At 38.4% G+C, this 21,035-nt stretch overlaps 2 protein-coding genes across 3 annotated transcripts in view; one reads left to right on the forward strand and one right to left on the reverse strand.

The window, feature by feature from the left end:
• Positions 1–14,243, reverse strand: part of EFL1 (elongation factor like GTPase 1) — a 69,014-nt gene extending 54,771 nt beyond the window's left edge. The window contains exons 1-12 of one of the 2 annotated variants that reach the window (XM_017805105.1): positions 14,143–14,243; positions 13,566–13,668; positions 12,809–12,876; positions 12,529–12,613; positions 11,851–11,984; positions 11,122–11,259; positions 10,153–10,367; positions 6,641–6,764; positions 5,965–6,041; positions 5,689–5,825; positions 4,795–4,917; positions 3,558–3,657 (exon numbers count right to left, since the gene is read on the reverse strand). In XM_017805105.1, the coding sequence (XP_017660594.1) occupies positions 3,558–3,657; positions 4,795–4,917; positions 5,689–5,825; positions 5,965–6,041; positions 6,641–6,764; positions 10,153–10,367; positions 11,122–11,259; positions 11,851–11,984; positions 12,529–12,613; positions 12,809–12,876; positions 13,566–13,656 (1,292 nt within the window). In that variant the 5' untranslated portion in view covers positions 13,657–13,668; positions 14,143–14,243. Of the gene's footprint in view, positions 1–3,557; positions 3,658–4,794; positions 4,918–5,688; positions 5,826–5,964; positions 6,042–6,640; positions 6,765–10,152; positions 10,368–11,121; positions 11,260–11,850; positions 11,985–12,528; positions 12,614–12,808; positions 12,877–13,565; positions 13,669–13,815; positions 13,935–14,142 lie in introns of those variants that run through there. The other variant, XM_017805106.1, reaches the window with a different exon arrangement.
• SAXO2 (stabilizer of axonemal microtubules 2) overlaps positions 14,241–21,035 on the forward strand; it is a 10,623-nt gene continuing 3,828 nt past the window's right edge. The window contains exons 1-2 of the mRNA XM_017805107.1: positions 14,241–14,345; positions 20,517–20,696. Coding sequence (XP_017660596.1) covers positions 14,305–14,345; positions 20,517–20,696 — 221 coding nt within the window. The 5' untranslated portion in view covers positions 14,241–14,304. The remainder of the gene's footprint in view (positions 14,346–20,516; positions 20,697–21,035) is intronic.

The following is a 21,035-nucleotide window of genomic DNA, read 5'->3' on the forward strand; positions in this document are numbered from 1 at the left end:
TAAGACATTCAATTAAGCTGAAGCATAAAACAGAGAAACAGCTATCATCATAATTTCATGCAGAATTGTATGAGAAAGTGTCTGTTTCCTGGTGACACCTAAAAAAAAAAAAACAGTCCTGATTTCAAGCTGACTGAGAAAGAATCTTTCATACTATCTGGAGGGAAATGGTACAGGTATTATAGGTTTTATATCCCCCACTGCAGTAATGAAATATAATTTTAGTACACCAGCTTATCTGTTCAATAGACTTTTCTTTATTACCACTGGAAAGCAGAAATGGAATTTCTTCAGTGTACTCTATTTATTTACATTATTCAGCAGGATTGTAAGATGGCCTTGAAGTAACATAAAAGATTTGCCCTCCTATTGCTGACATGGCATCACATCACTGTGACATTTACACATAAAGCTCTACAAAGTTAGTAGATGATTTCATCATAACATCTGATATTCAATTTATATTTTCTTAGCATTTTACATCAAATACACCTAGCAACACTCAAAAGCAATTGCAACTAACTACTAAATATTTCTCTTTTACACTGGTTTAGATAAAGACAGAATTCTGAACCTCAGGAAAACTGGAACATTTAGACCCTGTACCTTTTATTTATACACCTCCACTCAACCATTCTGTGTTAGACTGCAGTTCAACGTAAAACACCAGTGGGAATGAGAAAGAGCCAGCATATGATGAATGAACACCTAATTCCACACACAGCAATACTTAAGAATAAGTAACACAAACAACCACGGCCTCCTAACACAAAGTCAGCAGCTCCAAGAGAAGCCAACACGGGCCTGTTTCCTACTGGTTTGGGTTTTAGATATTTTAACATCTAAAGTGAAGGAGGAGTCCTCATTTGTTTAACTCTCCTCAACAGTCAGTTTACATCTTTGATTCGGCTGGAATTAGGGAGTAATTTCAGAAGTTGAGAAAGAAGAAACTGGAAGACAAAACATATTCGCACAATTCTTGTTTCTTCAGAAAACCTGATAAAAACTCGGGACATACTGGTACCATACAAAAAGTCAATTTTCAGTTCTTTCCAAAGAAAGATAAATCGAAGCTGCCAACTTGACAAAAAATTATTTTTCCATGTTTTCTAATGTAGTAACAGCTGACAAACTTTGCTATTTTACCAGTAAAAGCAAAATCATAGCAGTTTTAATGTAGAATCTATTAATTTTAAGGTCACCTTCTAGGAGATATTAGTTGCCAACAGCAGTCTCAAAGGAGGTTGTTTTAATTAAAAATCCATCCTTTGTTATCATTTACTGTACACCCTGGACTTACAAGAGCTTTTTCTTTTTCCCAGCTTATTACAAGCAGATGGCAGAAATAAGGCAAACCATAAAAAACTGCTGCAAAGTCAACTTGCATCTTCTCAGAAAGTTACAAACACCTTAGAAAAGTACAAGTCTTGCAAAAAACCAAAAACTCTCAGATTTTTTACATGCTTTTACATGCTTAAATTAATCCCTCCCCCATCCCCAAAGCATGTAAATAACCGCAGCAGATCAGTCCAGCAGTCAAACATCAAGATACACAAGAATAGTTATGTCTCCTCAAAATTAACAGTAAATAAAACATACAACATTTATTCACCTTCTTTAATAGGTAAACATGAAACCACTGGTAACAGATATAGTGGAGATATTCTTTGTTCCTCCCTATGTTCAGACATTCTTATGGAGCACCCTCATGGAATGCCAGTTTAAATACTGGATCTCTCTTGCTCCACTCGACCATCACTCAATTCTGTTAAGTCCAATCTTCACTGTGTAATTGTGAATAGCACACAGTGTGCTCAGGAACTACATCTACACAGTGCTGTCTTTTAAAACACTTAGATTTTGCTTCATGGAGATACCTTTGACTCTTTGAATCTTTTCAGATTTCTTCAAGAACTGCTAATCTTAACACATAAAATATCAAGAAATACACATTTAGCTATACTACTGTTTTTCAAACAATGGAATCCAACTGTCACCTCAAAACAAAATCATTAATAGTACCTAATCCACAGAATCACACAGTACTGCTTATGACTGGTTATCTCAAAGGAAAACACTCAGGTGACTTCATTTTCACATTAGCCAAATAGTAACTACTAGAGTAACTTAATACGAAGCCCAGCAAGAAATACTTTTCAAAATAACTACATAGCAAGACACTACAATTTTCAACATACTGAATAAACAGGGGGAAGGGAAAGTAACTAAAATCTTGAAAAATTCACTGTCTGGTGCATGTAAAAGCCAACTTTGCCCCTATGTCACATTCTCATGACCTCAGAAGACTCTCAATCTTCCCAACAAATAAAAAACCAAGTCATTATTAGTGACAGAACAGCCAGAAAGTGATGGCCTCAGTGTACTCTGATAACTAGAGTACATATCCAGGAGGGGAGACAAAGCAGGAATGGCGCTGCTGTGCCACACCAGGACCTGAGAAGAACTCATGTTTCAGATACTCAAAGCAAAACTGCACCATCTAGTGTCTGCTCAATCCAGAAGTGCAATGCATCTTTTCCCTGAACTCACTGCAAGAAAGATTTTTGGTGGAAGATTTGTAGACAAGCTCAGCAAGAAAAAACTAAAATAAATCTAGGAAGTGCGTGGAAAACCTAGGATAGTAGTAAAGCTTTCAAATATTACTATTGTAGCAGTACCATTTTTTTGCACAACGACTTAACAGTCACAATCAGTCCAATTCAGCAGAAAAATTTATATTTCCTATATTACTTCACTGTACAGTAACAATCCCAGAAAAACACAACATGGCCAGTTAATACAAAAGCTGCCTACTGAAAATGCTCCAGAGGCTTAGAAAGATGAAAGGTTAAGATGAATATTCTTATAAACTCCTCAGAAAAGCACATTTCTTCTGAAAAAAAACCCAGATGACTTCAGCTAAAAGTAGTACACTTAAGTGTGCCAGGGAAATGAAATCAAGAAGGATCTACTCCTCAGAGAAAATAATATGGTTATTAAGCAATAAAAAGCTGTAACAAAACAGTCTCCCAAACCTCCCAGAAAAAACCCTTTTGAAGTGCATTAGTGCCTTTCAGGGCACTGAATAGAGTTAGTCAAGGTTTGGACTACTTTAATTAACCCATTTTATTTTGCACTTGCAATGAACTGGATGATCATTGAGATATTATGCCCAATTTGATGGGAAGTGTTTCCTGGTACAACACAAGCTGTTATGGTCATGCCAACACAACCTCACTGAAAAACTAAGGAAGTATTACAACTCAATCATTTCCACCAAACATCCTGAAACAGCACACAGTGCCTGCATTAAGATGATATATTTGGACAACAGTACTATTCTCCAGCAGATTTGTTGTACCTTCTAAAACTAATATGATTTAAAAAAAATCTTTTAAAGTCATTCAGAAAATCTTTACTTGAGGAAAAAACTTTATTGAATCTCAAGAATCCACTATTTTCTCAGGTCTAAAACAACTTAGCCACACTTTCAATATGATTTTTTTTCCTAGAACTATCTAATGTAGGTCACAAAGTTAAGTGTTACATTTTCTTACCTTGGTTTATTCTGTGGTAATGCTTTTGAATCAACAGGAAACATTTTGGAAACAAAGACAATAACTGGGGCTGTTCCTTCACTACTGCATTTCATAAAAGCTGAAGACACACACAAAAAAAAAGTTATTTTCACTTTTTTCCCCCAAAAAGTATGAACAGATTATGGCTTCACCTTAATTTTACAGGCATTACTGTTCATTTTCTATTTCAATGGGTAATATGCTACAGACAAATTAACAGGAAAAAGTAAAAAATTACTCTGGCCTAATCATTTGATAACACTGCCTGCATCTTCAAGTGTGTTTCACAATAAAATGAGCACAATTGCAAAAATGCAACGCTTGATAACAAACTACATAGACTCCAACACTAAAGGTATTGCTTTGATATTTAAACCTGAGTTTACCAGCTGATTTAGATTAGAATGAAAACCAGAGAGCAGCTTTAAGACTGAACTATCCAGTACCTCAAAGTACTCTCCCTCCTTTCAAACAAAAGGAGGAAGTCCTGCAAATGCCCACATGCTCATGAAATCCTTCCAACATCCCTGCAAGCACAGATATTCCTCAAAGGATGAAAGATCCGCACAAAACTTAGCAAATACTTAGGAAATTCCCATAAATTATTTTTTCATCCAAGTTGGAGCACATCATGAAATTCAAACCAGACACAATACCATTCAAAATTTCTAACAACATAGAAACTGAATCATCTTCTCCTACACTTCTCCCTTTCATCTGATATGTGAAATCCTCTAAGATTTCTTGATGTTCTCTTCAAAATATTGTTCTACAACTAATATCCAATTACCAGAAGCTGATGAGTACACTTGCAAAAATTAAAACCAAATTCAAACCACTACTGGCTAAAAATTAATGATTTTAATATTGAAGGTAGTAAAATATTCAGTTCTCAATTACATTTTCAATTCTACTATTAGAACTAAAAACAAGTATTAACCTCATATCCTTGTAACACCCTAGCTTTAAAGTCTTAGACTTTACATCACCTGCATCTTGAGTTGTTGAAAAACTATGAACATATGGGATTGAAGACAAATATGTAAATATAATCTTATCAAATTAGACTACAACATGTCAGTGACAAACATCGAAAAAGATATTACAAGTAAAATAATTATAAATTTAAGTAGAGATTACTACAAATTTTAAGATCCAAAGACAAAACCACCAAGACAGAAGTGACCTTCATGTTAATGGGAGAACACCTACTCACCACTTTTCAGTTCCTGAGTTTCTGGTGGCAAAGAATCAAATGTTCTAGCTCCAACACACATCAGCTTTTCCACTCTCTCTGCTGTGATGTCAAGAGGACTGGGAACTTTATTACACACCATGGCTAAAACACGTTGCTAAGGATACATATTTATATTTCCTTACTGAATGCAAATAACAGAAAAACAAATGCTTTCAATGCTTCTTTAATTCAGCCTCATGCACTAACTGCCAGCAACAACAGATCCAAAATCCAGCTCTGTCTGTCACAGAGCATACAGGTTCCTCTCAAATCAGCAACAATTTTTTGCCACTTATGAAGTGGCCCACCCTATGTGCAACTGGGAAACTAAGAACAGCATAACTTGGGCAAGATTTATAGAACTAATTAGTATTTATACATCAATAATTTGTGCACATCTACTATAATATAATACATATTATATTATAAATGATGAGCACAGCAGACAAACAACAAACACTGATTTTGGATTAAGAAATTGTATGCCTAAAACATAACATCAGACATTTACAGAACCTCCCAAACAGAAGACCTATGACACTATTATAAACAGGAGATCGGTTCCCCCTTCAGGAAAACCACTGAAATTTGTAAATAAAACTATATAATGAAAGTGTATTGTTTTATTACCTCCAGTTTAATAATTTAGTTTCCTAAAAACAGCATGCATGCAAAAGCACGAAGTTGGTAGAAATAATAACTGCAGATATGTAACTTGCAACGTTACAAGCAAGAAAATAGGTGCAGATACCATAGGCACAGACATAAAAAAAGGGAACATATCATACCAAATCACACACTGAAATATGTGAGCGCACTCTGAAGTCTGAGAACTGTCAATAAAACCAAAAATAGTATCTTTCCTAAGGATACAGAGGACTGCATCAGATATTGGCAGCCACTGGCTACAAATGGCATTAAGCTGAACTTTAGGGTCTGCGTGCCGTGACTCCCGTGGACCAATTTTCAATCCTAAAGAGGTGACTATCTTTTCTATTTTTTCTTTGTCCCTGTAAGGAAAATAATAAATAGATATAAAACAGAGTAGCAATACGTAACAAATATCTATAATCTGTGACTATTTTAAAAATAAAAAATCACCACAGCACACGGAAAGAGACGTCATGAAAACTTTATAAATCTTCTCACCTTTTCATAACAGCTTCATACAGACTCCATATGTTGTCCAGCACCAACTGCACAAACAAAGGTTTCTTTCCTTTTGACTGGTAGAAGATAAACATACAGCTCATTACCAGCAATTCCTCACTTTTACAATATGCTTAAGACTGCACTTTTCCTAAGGAGCATGTAAAACCTTTATTCAAAATCAGGACAGTTATCTGTTTCCACAAAAGATCACTACTTCAACAGTCTGTCTTATAAAAATGCTATAAGGCACAAAACCACAAAATTTAGAAGTAGAGGACAAGGGCTCCAATTTTAGAAAAAGTATCTGATAAATATAGCACATAAATACCTTGAGGCTGGTTATCCCCCTTTTTATAACTATTTATACATTTATAACTATTTATAACTCTTAATCCTCACCTAGGTAAACACCAAAAAAAATCATGATTAAATGACAATAAGGAAACTCCCTGAGAGATGAGATTTCCTCCATGTAGCATCTGAATAGTCAGTTTTGGAATGTTCTCTGCTCCAAGGGTTGATGCAAGGCTATCCTTGTGACTTTATACCTCCAGTGACACTGAGTGAACAGGTACTGAGGTCAATTTTCACAACACGCTATGAGGAATAGAATGAAAAAATAAAAACCAGCCCCAAAATAAAAACCAGGTAAAATTTTTGACAACCTCCCTACCTGATCACCTTTCATTATCTTCTTTGCTTTTGTATTTAGATAATAATCTCCCCATAAAGTCTTCAGAAGTACTGCAGGCTTGATTCCAATCTTTTGGCTGTACAGTTTGGCAAAATGCTCAATGCTGAAAGGAAACAAAATATACCTTGACAGAAGTGCAATGCTGTTTACATGTTCTTATCAGCCCAAACAACAGACAGACAGCTTGCATGAAAATCACACAAAAATCTCAAATCCTTCTTTTCCTCCCACTTCTCCAATTGTTCTCACTTTAGTTCACATTGTTTAAGTTACACCTGCAAAAATATTTAGTCCTAACAGGTCAAAAACATGAGCAGTATTTGAATGGCTTTGTTTTGTTTCTAGTCAGCTTCAAGGCTGTACTTGTTTATTTGAAATAAACATTTGTGTACTATTCCCTCAGCAAAAACTCAAAAGCGTAATACAAAAGTTATAAATACTTATGTGGTGACTCTCAAACTTATTCTGTGAAAGATGTCCCACAACACATTTAAATATAGTCTGTGACCAGAATATTTGCTCCCTGTGCACACAGAAAAAAAAAAAACAACATGTTTATAATTGCAACAATCCTATTTACAGAATAATGCTATTTGATAATCTTTTCTTTGAAATCCAGAATTCTTAAGTTTCTACACACAAAGACCCGCCCATGTCAGCAAGACATGAGCTGTGAGCTCTCAAGCCCAAAGAGATTTCTTTTCCAGAAATTACCCTAAACTCTCAATACAGGGAGAACATTCAAGATTCGTGCACCAGCAGCTCCTGCATAAACATTTACAGCATTTTTCAGCACCTGAGGATTATGAGAAAAACACATGCACTTACTACATTGGATGAGGCTGGCACTGCCCAATAATCTAATTTTTTTTTCTATGACAAGTCATAATACCTTCAGGAAAAGAACCCACAACCATATAACAGCAGTCAACGCTTTCCATGATTAAGAACATGCTCCACTGATCCATATTTCACCACACAGTACTGCTGCCAGTCCACAAGTACCTCTTGAAACTAATTAAGAAAAGTGTTCTTTTTTCCCCCCCTCCATTATATAATTTATAAGAGCCAGGGTCTGCCAGTTCATTGTAAGAAACACAACAGTATCAGAAAGCCAACAATCTTCATTCACCTTCAACAAATACATTAAAAACACTTCAGGATGTGAGGGAGAAATCGAGAATTAGGACTGCTACAAATAAGAAATCTGGCAGATTGGAGTCCTGTCATTTGTCTAAGATGTAGGAACGTTTTATTGGATAGAAACTAGATTAACATAATCTTCTAATGTGTAATCCGGGAACAGTTTGATCCAGATCCAGCAGCAGAACAGTAACACCACTTACCCAAGTTAGATGCACAAATATTTTTGGCTGAGATATAATTTTGTACATGAATAGTTCAATTAATGCAATCTTAAAAGTGTTTTAAGATATACAAAGCAGAAGAGGGTTTAAATTTGGAGAATCTTAACAAACACATTTTTTTGTTCCATATTTAATAAAAAGCATTGTAAGTTTTTTAAGTTCATCCTGAATCAGTTTAGTATTGGCAAAGAATAAACAGAAGGCTTATAATAAATAAACCTTCTTCAGTATATCAATGTACCAATCACAAAAGGAGGACAAGTCATATCTGGCCCATTTCTTCCTCCCATCTGAAGCTAAGTGACAACAAATATTTAGATTTCAGCCTTATAGAAACTCTGCAAGTAAGGTTCAAGGCACTTGACAAACATTTCAAGTGGCAGGGACGTAGCGAATACAAAGAAACAACTAAAGCTTGACCAGTTATCATTCCACTTCAGATTACCCTTGCATGGAGCATTAATCATCTATCACACGTTCCACTCTGCAGAAATATCAGTACCAACGTACACCAAGAGCTTCTGCTGATCTGAGCCAGAGAAACAACTCAATTTTCAGACACATCTGTATGAAATTTAATTCTATATGCAGAGAAATTATCGGGAAAAAGGAAACGATAAAAGGAAAATAGCTATCTAAACCTCACTTTTACAAAAATAACCATTATTTTCACCTACCATTTAAGAACAACATACGTGCTTTCTCATTACAAAGGCGATCACAGGGTGTTTATGACCATGTGATTATATCAGAATGCAGTTCTGTAACCCATAAAATCTTAATAGTTGATCATTTACTTGCAAATATCAACTAGCTTGATCCAAAAAAACAGTTTCTAAACTGCTTTTGAGCTTATATTTCTACTTATTGTAACAATGTACTCCACTGTACCACTTCCTTGAAGAATCATTTTTCTTAATGTTTAACATTCCCTTGTGGCACACTTAGAATACTAATGCAAAACACAGGCCAAGTTTGAACTTCCCAAAACAAAAACTTAGCTTTTTGCTTTCATGTATGCCCTTGCACAGACTTTATCAGTAAACAAAACAAAAATAAGCTGCAAATTGTCCATTCTTTATCCATCCAGGAGAAAAAGAGCAGATAGCTCTACTAAAACACGTGCTTAACAATTTCAGCCCAAATACTTTGTGTAAGAATAGGTTGTTATCATAATCCATTTTCTCTAAGAAATTTCAATGAAAAGTTACCAGTCAGGAAAGCTAAAGCCTACAGATACCAAAATAGTGTTTCCCTGCACATCATAAACAGGAAAGTAACTGTGGGCACCATATGGGAATGGAGAACTTAACATGAGATGTGTTAATGTGTAAAACAAAGGTATCAGAAAACTCCCTCTAGCCTTCAGAAATGGAAAGGCCTCCCCTCACACATATCCCCTATGAAAGATCTCTTTCAGACTTAAAAACACGTCAGAAGTGGAAAATTTGTTTTCAACTTCTTTGCACACTTCTCTGATTTTTCTTTTTATAAATTGTTATTACTCGTGACAGATTACTAAACTAAAATAGCTGATTTTATTTTCCCTTTCCTCTGAAGTGACAAGAAATGTCTGTGTTAAACAACAATCTACGCATGGCACCTTATTTAAGAGTTTGACTTTGACTTAAAAATCCCGGAGAAGATTTTTCTAAAGGTTCTGCAATATTCAAGACATTCACTGTATTACTGAGTGGATCTCTCTAATTACATTTTCATGATGTAGACAATGACTCCACCTCGTGGCAACCAGAACATGTGCAACCTTCACACACCTGCTGCCCTCCCAAACTAACCTACTTGTGCAGTAGCTCCTGCACTGCCACAGTTTTTGGCCTTGTCTATCTCAGTCTATCAAATGCCAGCAACTGATAAAATACTGAGTTTACCAGGCTAGGCTGGACATCACAGTGGGCCCAGCAACTGCTGTCTAAGTAAAACAGAAGTCCCTGTCACAAAGACAATGCTGGTAGTACTTTCAGCTGTTCAGTGTTAATCTATTAGAATTGATTTATATACAGTTGCATATCACAGAAAAATCTAAAAAAACATCTTTACAAATATGGAGCAACTGCAGTAATCAAGTGGAAAAAAAAAAAGAAAAAAAAGAAATCCCAGACTTACCCAAAACCCCAGCCATCAATTGCACTGGCAAACACCACATTTCCATGTTCTGGTGAAAAATACAGATGTGAATCATCAGTGTCTTCCAATCCAGTACTCCAGTCATAAATTTGATCTCCTGGTGCAGTGTCTGAAACATTTTCACTTTCTGTTTCTTTCTCAGCTCTTTCTTCTAACACTTTGGAGGTAAAGAGTGCTCCAGTGACTGCATTGATCTACAGAAGGATATGTAAAAACATCTTCAGATTCACTCACTCTCTCACAACCCTTGCAACTCAAACGCAACCCTCCAAAACATAAAAAGAGAGGTTTTGTTAACAAGATAGCATTGCCTATGATTCATCTGGCAATTGAAAACACAGACATTGTGTATCTAATTCTGCACATTTGAAGACAACAGAAGTTTATGAGACTAACACCATATGAGACATAAACACCACGTAGTTTTCAAGTCAAAGTCCACCACACCAGGACTGAATCAGACAAAGAGGATCATGTGTAACACACTTGGCCTCTCAGAACAAGGAATGGTGAAACAGAAACTTGTTACTGGCAACAAACAAACAACAGAGGGCAAAGGGAAGCCAGGCAGGAAAGTGCTTAAAAGTAAACTCTGGGGAAAAAAAAAGTTTGAGGGCAACTTAACTTAAAACTCAAAAGACGAATCAACTTTATTCCTACATAAACCCATCCATATCAGGAGCAGTCCAAAGAGATAACTCGTCTACCTCCAAAGAAACTTAAGCAATTTAACAGGAAAAACAAAACATTCAGCATATTATTTCTAAAAAAGAAGACTCTTCCTGATGACCTGTCAAGAGGCATTTAACACTCTTTTCTCTGTCACAGGCTTTCTGAGCAAACCTCAAAACCTATTAGAAATAAGATGTATCCCAATGTTTAAAATTAGACTAAATGTTACAGTGCAATAAAATCTGCTGCGTGAACATGGCACTATGGCCTGAATACCTGTTCTAAGATATTCTTAAGGTGCAAGTATGCCTCCTGAGGGGTGAGCTTCAGCTCCACAATCAAGCGATCGATTTTGTTAATCACCAACACTGGGCGTATATTTTCCAGCCATGCTTGTCGCAGGACTGCTTGAGTCTAAGAAGGAAAGAGTTTTAAAACATATCCATTACAGAAAGCTTGACACCACAAAAAAAGACAGAATATTAAAAAATAAAATACAATCCTAAAACTGAATAAACATGTAGTAAAGGACAGGTTGACACTCAACCAGAAATCTGACTCCCATGGTGTATAGTGTTAGTTATTGAAGAATCCTGTAGCATGGCAGAATTTCATGGCAAAAACACCCACAATAACAAAAAAACCCCCTATTTAGAAAAGCATGCTTTTTTTTTTTCATGGCTATCTCGGTTTTATTTTGCGTATTTTTTTCACTTTCAAAACCCTAGAAGTCCACGTAAATATATGAAATTACTTCTTTAAAGAATTCTCCATAAAAATATTCCATTACCTGAAAAATTGCATACTCACTGTTTCAACCCTGCATCATTACACCCACTCACCAGTATTGTTCAGCTTTTCTGCATAACTACTTTCATACCTCAAGTGCACTGTCATTTATTAAAAACTTTACAGAACTCCTTAAACAGCTCATCTTTCATTTCTATATAACAAACTTCAGACTTCACTTATTCTGTCTTCTCTGTTTAATACACTTTATTTCACCTGTGGACAGACTCCTTCAACAGCATCCACCACTATGATGCAACCATCACAGAGTCGGACAGCAGTAGATACTTCTGAAGAAAAATCCACGTGCCCTGGGGAGTCTATTAAATTAATGAGGTACTCCTGATCACCTAGGATCAAACAATAAATTAACATTTCAGAACAGTTTTCAAAAAATATTTCTTTCAGCCACCTAGTTATACTGCTTCAGCTATTATCTGTAACTGTCATGACATTAACTACAAAAAACCCTCTACAGCACAGTGTAACAGGCATCTTGACATAGTAGTAAAGACTGTACTAGAACTTGTTTTTTTCAAAGAAGTTCTTGCCTTTGCCATTAATTCAAGATTTAAGATTAAAATTTAAGTATTTAGATCTAAAATAAAAAGATAAAGGCAACTATTTTTATAGCCTCCACTCAGAGATAGGATTGAAGATGATTTTCCTAACACTGAGATGATACTCAATTATCTTGGTTGCCTGTTGAATGCATGATTAAGTCTCTGCAGAATCCACAAATTCCTAAATGGCTTAAACACAAAAAGCCCACAAAAGAGAAAAATACAAAAGTAAAAGCTGCACGCAAAAAGTTCACAACAGTAACAACAAGGAGACAGGAAAAACTAACAGAAGTATGTATTACAAATCACATTTGCCAGCACAAAAACTTACCTTTCACAAAGTGCAGTGAAATTGCACTAGATTTCATTGTTATTCCTCGGATCTGCTCATCTTCTCTACTGTCTAGATATCTCAGCTGAGTACAAAACCAAAAGAACAGGTGATGAGTCTGTAGAATTATCTCCACAATTTCTTATCAACTGTCAAAGACTACGAGCGCAAGAAAACAAGGTTTAGCAAGACTAGAATTGGAATTTTCTTAACCATCGCAGATTTACAATCCCAGCATGCATACACCAGAATTTCATTAAAAAAGACAGTATAACTCTACCTTTCCTGCCAAGCGGCTGGAGATTATTCCATTGCTAGATATAAGACAATCAGCTAGAGTAGTTTTGCCTGAAAAGAAAAACAAATTACTTAGATTAAATGAATACAAACAACAACAAAAGATGCAACAATATTATGAACGCCGACAACACGCAGTGTTCAAAAACATCAGCACTAATAAAGGCTTTTAAGTACCACAAAAGTATAAATTAACTTTCAAAAAACCAAATCCGATTATTCAGCTTCACCTGTTAGGTACACATGAATTTCTTTTTGAAGACTGGATGCAAACTTACCTGTCATGACTGGAAAAGCAGTTGAAATAACAAACAGTACATCAAAACCTCAGCATAGCAGGCAATTAGAAAAAATATTTGTGTTATAAAATAAGTGTTTATTATTATTTCCACCTACATAACAAACTTGTTGTAGTAAGTAAACATAGAAAAAAACCAGCCTACCTTACAAGCATATATTTCTTGCTGACATTCACCATCACACAAGTAGAAAACGTTCCGTTTCAACTATTCCAAACTATTACAGTATAATGCTCTCTTAAGTTCTTAAAGATAAGCCGTACCAGGCCAAGAAAAAGGTGCATAAAGCAAATTTACATCCCTGAATCGGGTTTAAGACAGTTTAAAACTAAACCCATGAAAACCTACTGCTTTGAACCAGTGACCAAAACATCTCACCACCGTTCCAACACACACAACTTTCCTCTGGGGGTCTCTGCCAGCCACAAACACCTGCCTTACCATGATCCACGTGGGCTAATATACAGATATTCCTGATGCCGGACGTCTTCTTCTGGAGGCCAACCATCTTTTCCACGCTGGTGAGCACCATGGTCGGCTACTTCTGTGAGCGGAGGAGAGTATTTTATTTAGGAGTCAGCTTGAGAAAACGCTTTGGATTTTTTTTAATTACATCAACTGTGATTAGCGCTGCTCATCGGGGAAACCCCGTGGAGCGCGTCACGTCCCCGGGCCACCACCTGCACCGCACCTCGGACACCTCAAACTCGGAGAGCACGGGCCTGTTCGGACTTTAACCCGGAGCGGGAGGCTGGGCTGGGTCAAGTTTGGTTGGGGACAAACACTGAGCCCGGACAGGCACAAACCTCACGGGTCACCCTCCGGCCGCGGTCTGCCCTCCCCCGCCGCCCCTTCCAGCGGGCACCGCCGCGCTGCCCCCGGGGCTTCCCCGGCCCCGCAACGCCCCGGGAGGGGGGCACAGACCGCCCTGGGGCGAGGGCTGCGCCGGGGCCGGGGCGGGGGAAGCGGGGAGTCAGCCCTGCTGCCCCCGAACCCTCCCGGAGCGGGGAACACTCACCTGCGCTCGCTCCGGCGCCGCTCCCGGAAACCCGTCCCGGCGCCGCTCCCGATCCCGCCCCGTGACGCCGGACGGAAGCCGGGCCGGGGCCGCTCCCCGCGGTGCCGCCGTTGCCACGGGACGCGGCGTCCTTGGTTACCGGCCGGGGCGGCCGCAGCGGGGATGGGGCCGCCGCGCTGCCTGTGTGAGATCTGCTCCTGCGGGTGAGTAGGTTCCGCTCCCAGCAGATTCGCGGACGGCACCACGATCTGCTGGGGGGCAGGAAGGCTCTGCGGAGGGACCTGGACGGGCTGGAGCGATGGGTCGAGACCGACGGCGTGATGTCCAACAAGGCCAAGTGCCGGGTCCTGTCCTTGGGTCACAACAACCCCATGGAGCGCTACAAGCTTGCGGCAGAGCGGCTGGAAAGGGGCCCAGCAGAAAAGGACCTGGAGGTGCTGTTTGACAGCGTCTGATCATGAGGCAGAGTTTGCCCAGGTGGTCAAGGAGGCCAATGGCTCCTGGCCTGTGTCAGGAATAGTGTGGCCAGCAGGACCAGGGACTCACACTGGTGAGGCCACACATCAAGTGCTGTGTCCAGTTCTGGGCCCCTCAATTCAGGAAGGACACTGAGGTGCTGGAAGGGAGTCCAGAGAAGGGCAATGAGGCTCGTGAAGGGTCTGGAGCACAAGTCCCATGAGGAGCAGCTGAGGAAGCTGGGGGTGTTTATCCTGGAGAAAGGGAGGCTCAAGGTGACCTTATCGCTCTGTACAACTCCCTGAAAGAGATTATAGCCAGGTAGGGACATTCTCTTCTCCCAGGCAACAAGTGACAGGATAAAAGGACACAGCCCTAAGCTGTGCCAGGGGAGGTTTAGGTTGGACATTAGGAGGAATTTCTTCACAGAAGGGATGACTAGACATTGGAATGAACTGCCTAGGGAGGCAGTGGAGTCACTGTCTCCAGAGGTCTTTAAGGAAAGACTGAATGTGGCACTTGGTGCCACAGTCTAGTTTACATGGTGATGTTTGGTCACAGGTTGGACTTGATGATCTCAGAGGTCTTTTCCAACCTGGCTAATTCTGTGAGCAGTGCCCCAGGCCACCAGGGAGTGGGGAGGGTGATGAGGCCTCAGTGCCCCAGCAGGGTGGGGGTCCTCTCCCAGGAGGTGGCAGTGGGGCCACTCAGCACTCCGGTCCCACCCTTGGCACTCCGGGCCACTGTGAAGTGAAACACCACTATTTCTTCACATTCAATGGTCCCACATAGAGAGAAACAGTTCATCATTGTCCTATAGCCCCTTTGGCCCAGGGAGGCTGGCACAAGAGAGTACAGTAGACATCAAAGTCACCCTTGATCTCACCTCCCCTCACACACCCTGGGTTACATGGGGGTCCCTTGCCTGGTCACAGCTAATATTTTTAGCGGTGGGAAGGTGGAAAATGAGTAACAGCCCCATTTCAACAGTTTCAGGCTTCCCTCTTTTCCAGAAAGGGATCTTCTCAGTAAATATGAAGCAGTATGTTTACATTTAAATAGGTAGGGGTAAAAGAAGATCTTAAATGCACTAAAATGGAACACAATGGAGAGAGTCTTTGAAAGCCACCCAAACTAAATGTCAGGATCAGGCTTTTCCATAAAGCCAGCTCCCATGGAAGGACTGCACAAAAGGAACCCTTGGATGAGTTCTCACAGCCTTGTAAGAAACCTGTGCAAGCACTGCAGCCTTTAAGGGAGGTTTATTAGATCTGCCTTTCTGCCTCACACCCAGTAGCACTCACCACTGTGAAGTGAAACACCACTATTTCTTCACATTCAATGGTCCCACATAGAGAGAAACAGTTCATCATTGTCCTATAGCCCCTTTGGCCCAGGGAGGCTGGCACAAGAGAGTACAGTAGACATTTTTTGTTTAAAATGACTATTTCAGGTCTATAAGCAATATTATTTATGCCATAGGGAAAAAAATTCACAAGTCAGGTTTCTCAAAATAATAAGGGACTTAAACCTCACAAAATTCAGCTATATGTTTATAGGTATCAGTCACAGCTGTTAATATTTTCAATTTCTTCTCCTAATTTCTTCTTAAAAAAAGGCCAAACAACCAACCAAAACCAGAAAAATAATCATCATAGGATTCAAAGATTCAGTCTTCAGTATTAAAAAAAGATCTAAGAACTACATACAAGAAGAATCATAGTAAGATCCCAAGAGAGGGCTCAATTTTTTTTTTTTTGGAGTACTGGGCCAACCCTATGGCTGCAAAGGGTACCATGAACTACAGGTTTCATATCAAGGTCTGCAGCAGACACACTCCTTATATGTTTCTGTGGGGGAAGTCTGTCTATCTGTTCATGAGCCACCTTTTTTCTAATCTGTAGACAGAGATCAGAGGCAGGCAGTGAGAAAAGCTCCTCACATTATTTTTGGCTGAGACTCTGGCGAATTTTGCCCCATAAAATTGTTTCAAAAGCCCTAGATTAATGAAGAGTTGGAAAGCATTGTTTTCATGATGAGATAACAAATCTGGCTTAGGCTCAAGTATAAAGATGGTGAGATAACACAATGAGAGAGCACAAAATAAGGTTCAACTCAACTGAAAATTCTCAATCCAAAAACCTAGTTTAATAATACAAATAATTGAATTAAACATGCAGAAAGCTTGTGGTTTAAAACAAACATCACTGAAGTTTTTACAGTCAATAGAATCTTAAGCCATTATTAGTTTAGGCAGCACATTGTGTTTGCTTCAGTGTATAGTGTTTCTGTTTTTAGGGGAAGGCTGGTCACTTGGCAGTGTTACCTGGATATTGGAATGCATGAACATCCTAGAAGAGATTTCAAAGCAAATATAAAGATCTAATGTTTTGTACAAGTTATCATGTAGCTATTTGCAGAAAATTTTGTGGACATAAAATTACTGCTTAATTCTAAATAATAAAATAACAGGAAAAAATCTTTCCTAGCTTTTCCCAGAAGAAAAAAAAAACCACTAAAAAAACTTATAAATACAGGGAGAAAAGCCAGTACAACAGAACTTTATTCTGCCTTCTCTAATACAGGATGTAAAATCTGGTTTCCAAAGAAGAAAAAAGCCTCTGTGGGAGATGACCTCTCTGCACTCAAGAATAGTATTTGTCTGCTATAAAAGATACATAAGATGTATACAAAGATGCATACAAAAGCATAAAAGATACATGAAAGGTGCTTACAAAAGCATAAAAGTTTAGTTTTGTGGTACAAAAATAAACTACTGCTTTATCTTCTCAATCTGCCAGCTACCCCTCACTTACTGCACTTTTGTTATCATTATCATAAAGATCTAGATTCTGGAATAAATGTAAGTTAGAAGGAAAGAGGAAGATCTCTCTAAAATATCTCTAAAATAAGCCATCATACTGACCACATGGAAATAACACAAACCCCCAATAAAACAGACCAGATCTCCTGTCAACATTAGGAAAGTAGATGACTCCCAAAAATAGTGTCCATCCATCATTTCTGTCTTTCAGACCACAGCATGTGTACTGGCAGTTAAAAAATAAAAGTTTTGAGTTGGGGGGGGGGCTTTAATAATTTTTTTATTATGATAAACATTAAACTTTTCTCATTATTAGTCTAGTTCTCTGGGAGGAAAAGGATTTGTGGGAAAATTTCAAGGGTCTATCTAGCATTGCATAAAAACAAACATATGTATGCCAGGCCCTAAATAAGTGAAATGCACCAACATTCTATTAAAATAACCAGAACAACAGCATTTGGCACTAGAGAGCTCATACACTGTCACTTCTAGTTAGCTGAGATTCTATTCAGACCTTATGTAAGCCACAAGTTAGTTGGTCTCCCTCAAAGAAGAGAAAGAATAATAATCCATCAAAGCAGGCACCAGTCAGTCATGGGAAAAAGCACATTCTCACCAAATTAGTTTGAATTATCAGTAACTCTGGGGTTGAAATTAAGATAAATACAAGGAACAACAAGTTAAAAATAATCAGTGTTTCAAGGAGTTCTGGCCAAACATATTTCATTTATCAGAGCTGCAATCTGTTTTCTCTGAGGATTTGTAGCATTGTGATGGCCTATATAAAGTTATTATCTAAATGAAAACTTTCGCTTTAGCTGCTGGACAACACCCTGAAGTAGATTTATCGGTTCACCAAAAATACCCTGATCTCTTCTCCAAGTCAAATTCACATTGATATTAAGGTAATTTTACATTGCTGTTTAGGCCCACTGAAAGTACTTTCACAACACAGAGTAGGATGGAGGATCTTCCTGAACAGTCTCATCTGATTCAAAGTAATTCTGTACATAGAGTCTGCTCAGAATTATTTCATATACTAGAAATGACTGGGATGAAGGACATTTTTAGATCAGCAATGAATTCTAATAAAATCGCAAAAATCTCTTTTCTTGGAGAGAAAGAGTAGATAACTTCCACCTCTGGGTTAAATCTGCCAAGAACTACAGGCTCACTCTGCAAGTAATTATTTTTCTGGTGTCTGTTTCTGTTTGTAGCATGTCCATTCAGCAGTACTGACACCCCTGCTTCGCAAATATTCAGAGTTAAGTCCTTAAAGACTGGTGACACCAGAGCAGAGGAGGCTTTTTTGTTTGATGATTGGTCTGGATCAGCATGTGGCAAACTGAAGATTGTCACAGTGAAGTTTTTGCAGATGAATAGTGTTTGTTTCAAACTCCTTTGAATTTTATGCCAAAAAAATACACGAAGAACATTATAATTTGATAACCTATATTTCAACTAGCTTTCAAAGCATCCAATGTTTTTTGTTTCTGCATAGCTGTTACTTTTAGAAGCTCTGTGACACAGCATATGCTGTTTGTACTTTCTGAAAAAAACATTACAAAGGTGAAAACTGAGTTTCATGACAAATGCAATGACAAGCAAACACTGTGCTGAGAAATAGCACACACTTACCTCCTTGTTTTCCTACCTTTCCTGTTCTTGCCCTCTTTTTCCTTTTTCCTTTTCCTTCTATGTTCTGAAAAGGTCTCTCAATTGTTACTTGACTTGATTGAAAAGGAGTAAGGACCTTGGGCTTTGAAAGGATCTGGATTCTTAGACAGGGCTACTTCATTTCTCATTTTTGAACTACTGAGCTGGCAAATTCAGGCAGCACAAACTAATCCCCGCTTTAGGATCTCCAGTCTCAGATAACTTCTTGTACTGGTTTTTCCATTTTCATTTTTCCATTTTCCCAACAGGAGTCCTTCGTGTCTGTTTCTGTATTCCATTTTATCTTGCTTTAATTTATTGTTTTTCTTTTTGGTAGTGAGTGCTAGCTAAATTTCCCCACATACCTTTGAACTATTCCTTGGATATCTACCTTCCTGAGACTTGAATTTATTTGTACTCAGTCAGAGCTGTACACTTTTACCCTTCTGGGTTTTTAGATATTTTTGCTTTTCACGTACAGAATTTTACAATACTTTTTATTTGAAAAATTATTTACTGTTTTTTCCCTTTGCTATTATCTGAACCAGTATTGCAAGTTGTCAGCCAGAAGGAGGAAGATCTTTTGTTACGTATTTCCTTGAGGGAGAGCTCAAACAACAATCACTTCAGCCAGAGAGATGGGTTTTATGCAAATTAGAATGAATATAACAAGATTTTCAAAACAATAATAACATGTAAATTTTAATTTTATGAGTCATTTATGCAAAACAACAAGGTGTAAGTAAAGAATTGTCATGGTATACTTTTGAGCACAACAGTGTCATTGATTTAGGCATCAATGACAAGCAGGTGTAATTGAAATAAAACCTATTAAGAAAGAGATGTTTACTTCTAAATAAACATGGATTTGGGATAGAATTCAGTCAGTCTTTGGAGAAAAAAAGGGTTAAAAGTCAGAAATGGTCTGCAGAACACCAGAGATTCCACACCACTAAAATTTTAGTCAGAAAGTATTAACGATAGTGGTGAAAATAGGTGAGATGTACAGAAATAAAAAGACAAGTGATAAGGGAATACAGTAAAAAAGAGGCAGTATGAGACAAGAAATGTAGTTAGCGATCTTTACAAGTAAAACTAATAATATCAATGAAGATTAAAGAAAAGAGAGGAAAGCCATCCTGGTGGTAGCATCGTTGAGAGGACTGAGTTCAACTCTATCCATCCCTTGTACTTTGTACCAAGGACTAACTCACATCTGATACTGTTTTTATTGATGTATTAGTGTACTGTGCTCTGGGACCCGGGCCATCAGCCATCAACATTTTGCGGTTTTCTCACTCAGAACTAAGATTTTAAACCAAACCTACTGACACTGTTCGATCTCCCCCATTTGTTACTCACTCCCAGTAGATGGTGTGTGGGTTTTCCCCTGCAATGAAACCATTCCCAGTGATCTCCCCCGCTGTGTTTTGCCCAGGCGCCATCGCTGCTGCCATAAGCGCACGAAGATTTACGACGATGGGCTGCCACCGAGCCACAGAACCGAGTATGTGGACAACTACCCCGGCTATGGCAACATCTGCCCGCCCAGCAGCTGTAAGCCGAAACCTGAGTTCCAACAGCACCGCGGCAAAATGGACGGAATCTCCATATTTAAGTAAATATTTTGAAGCAACGCGTTTTACCGCTGCTCTGTGAAGTTTTTCATTCTTTCTTTTTTTAAGGGGGCGAACTAAACATCGCACTGCTGTCTTCTCAAAATGCAACCGTTGCATCCTTTACGCTTTTTGCATATTTAAGGTGTAGATTTTGAGTACAGAAATACGGCTGCCACGGAAAGGTTGTAAAAAATAGCAAAGCACGCGTACAGAAAGATTTGTGTTATTTACAGCATCCTTTAGCCTGTAAAGGTAATGTAAAATTTTTGTCTTCATTTTCAGCCTCTTTAGGAAATCGTGGAGCCTGAAAAGCTGGCAAGCTGGGGAACTTTCTGTAA

This window comes from Lepidothrix coronata, unplaced genomic scaffold (genome assembly GCF_001604755.1).
Source record: "Lepidothrix coronata isolate B3197 unplaced genomic scaffold, Lepidothrix_coronata-1.0 Scaffold11, whole genome shotgun sequence".
Lineage (NCBI taxonomy): Eukaryota > Metazoa > Chordata > Aves > Passeriformes > Pipridae > Lepidothrix > Lepidothrix coronata.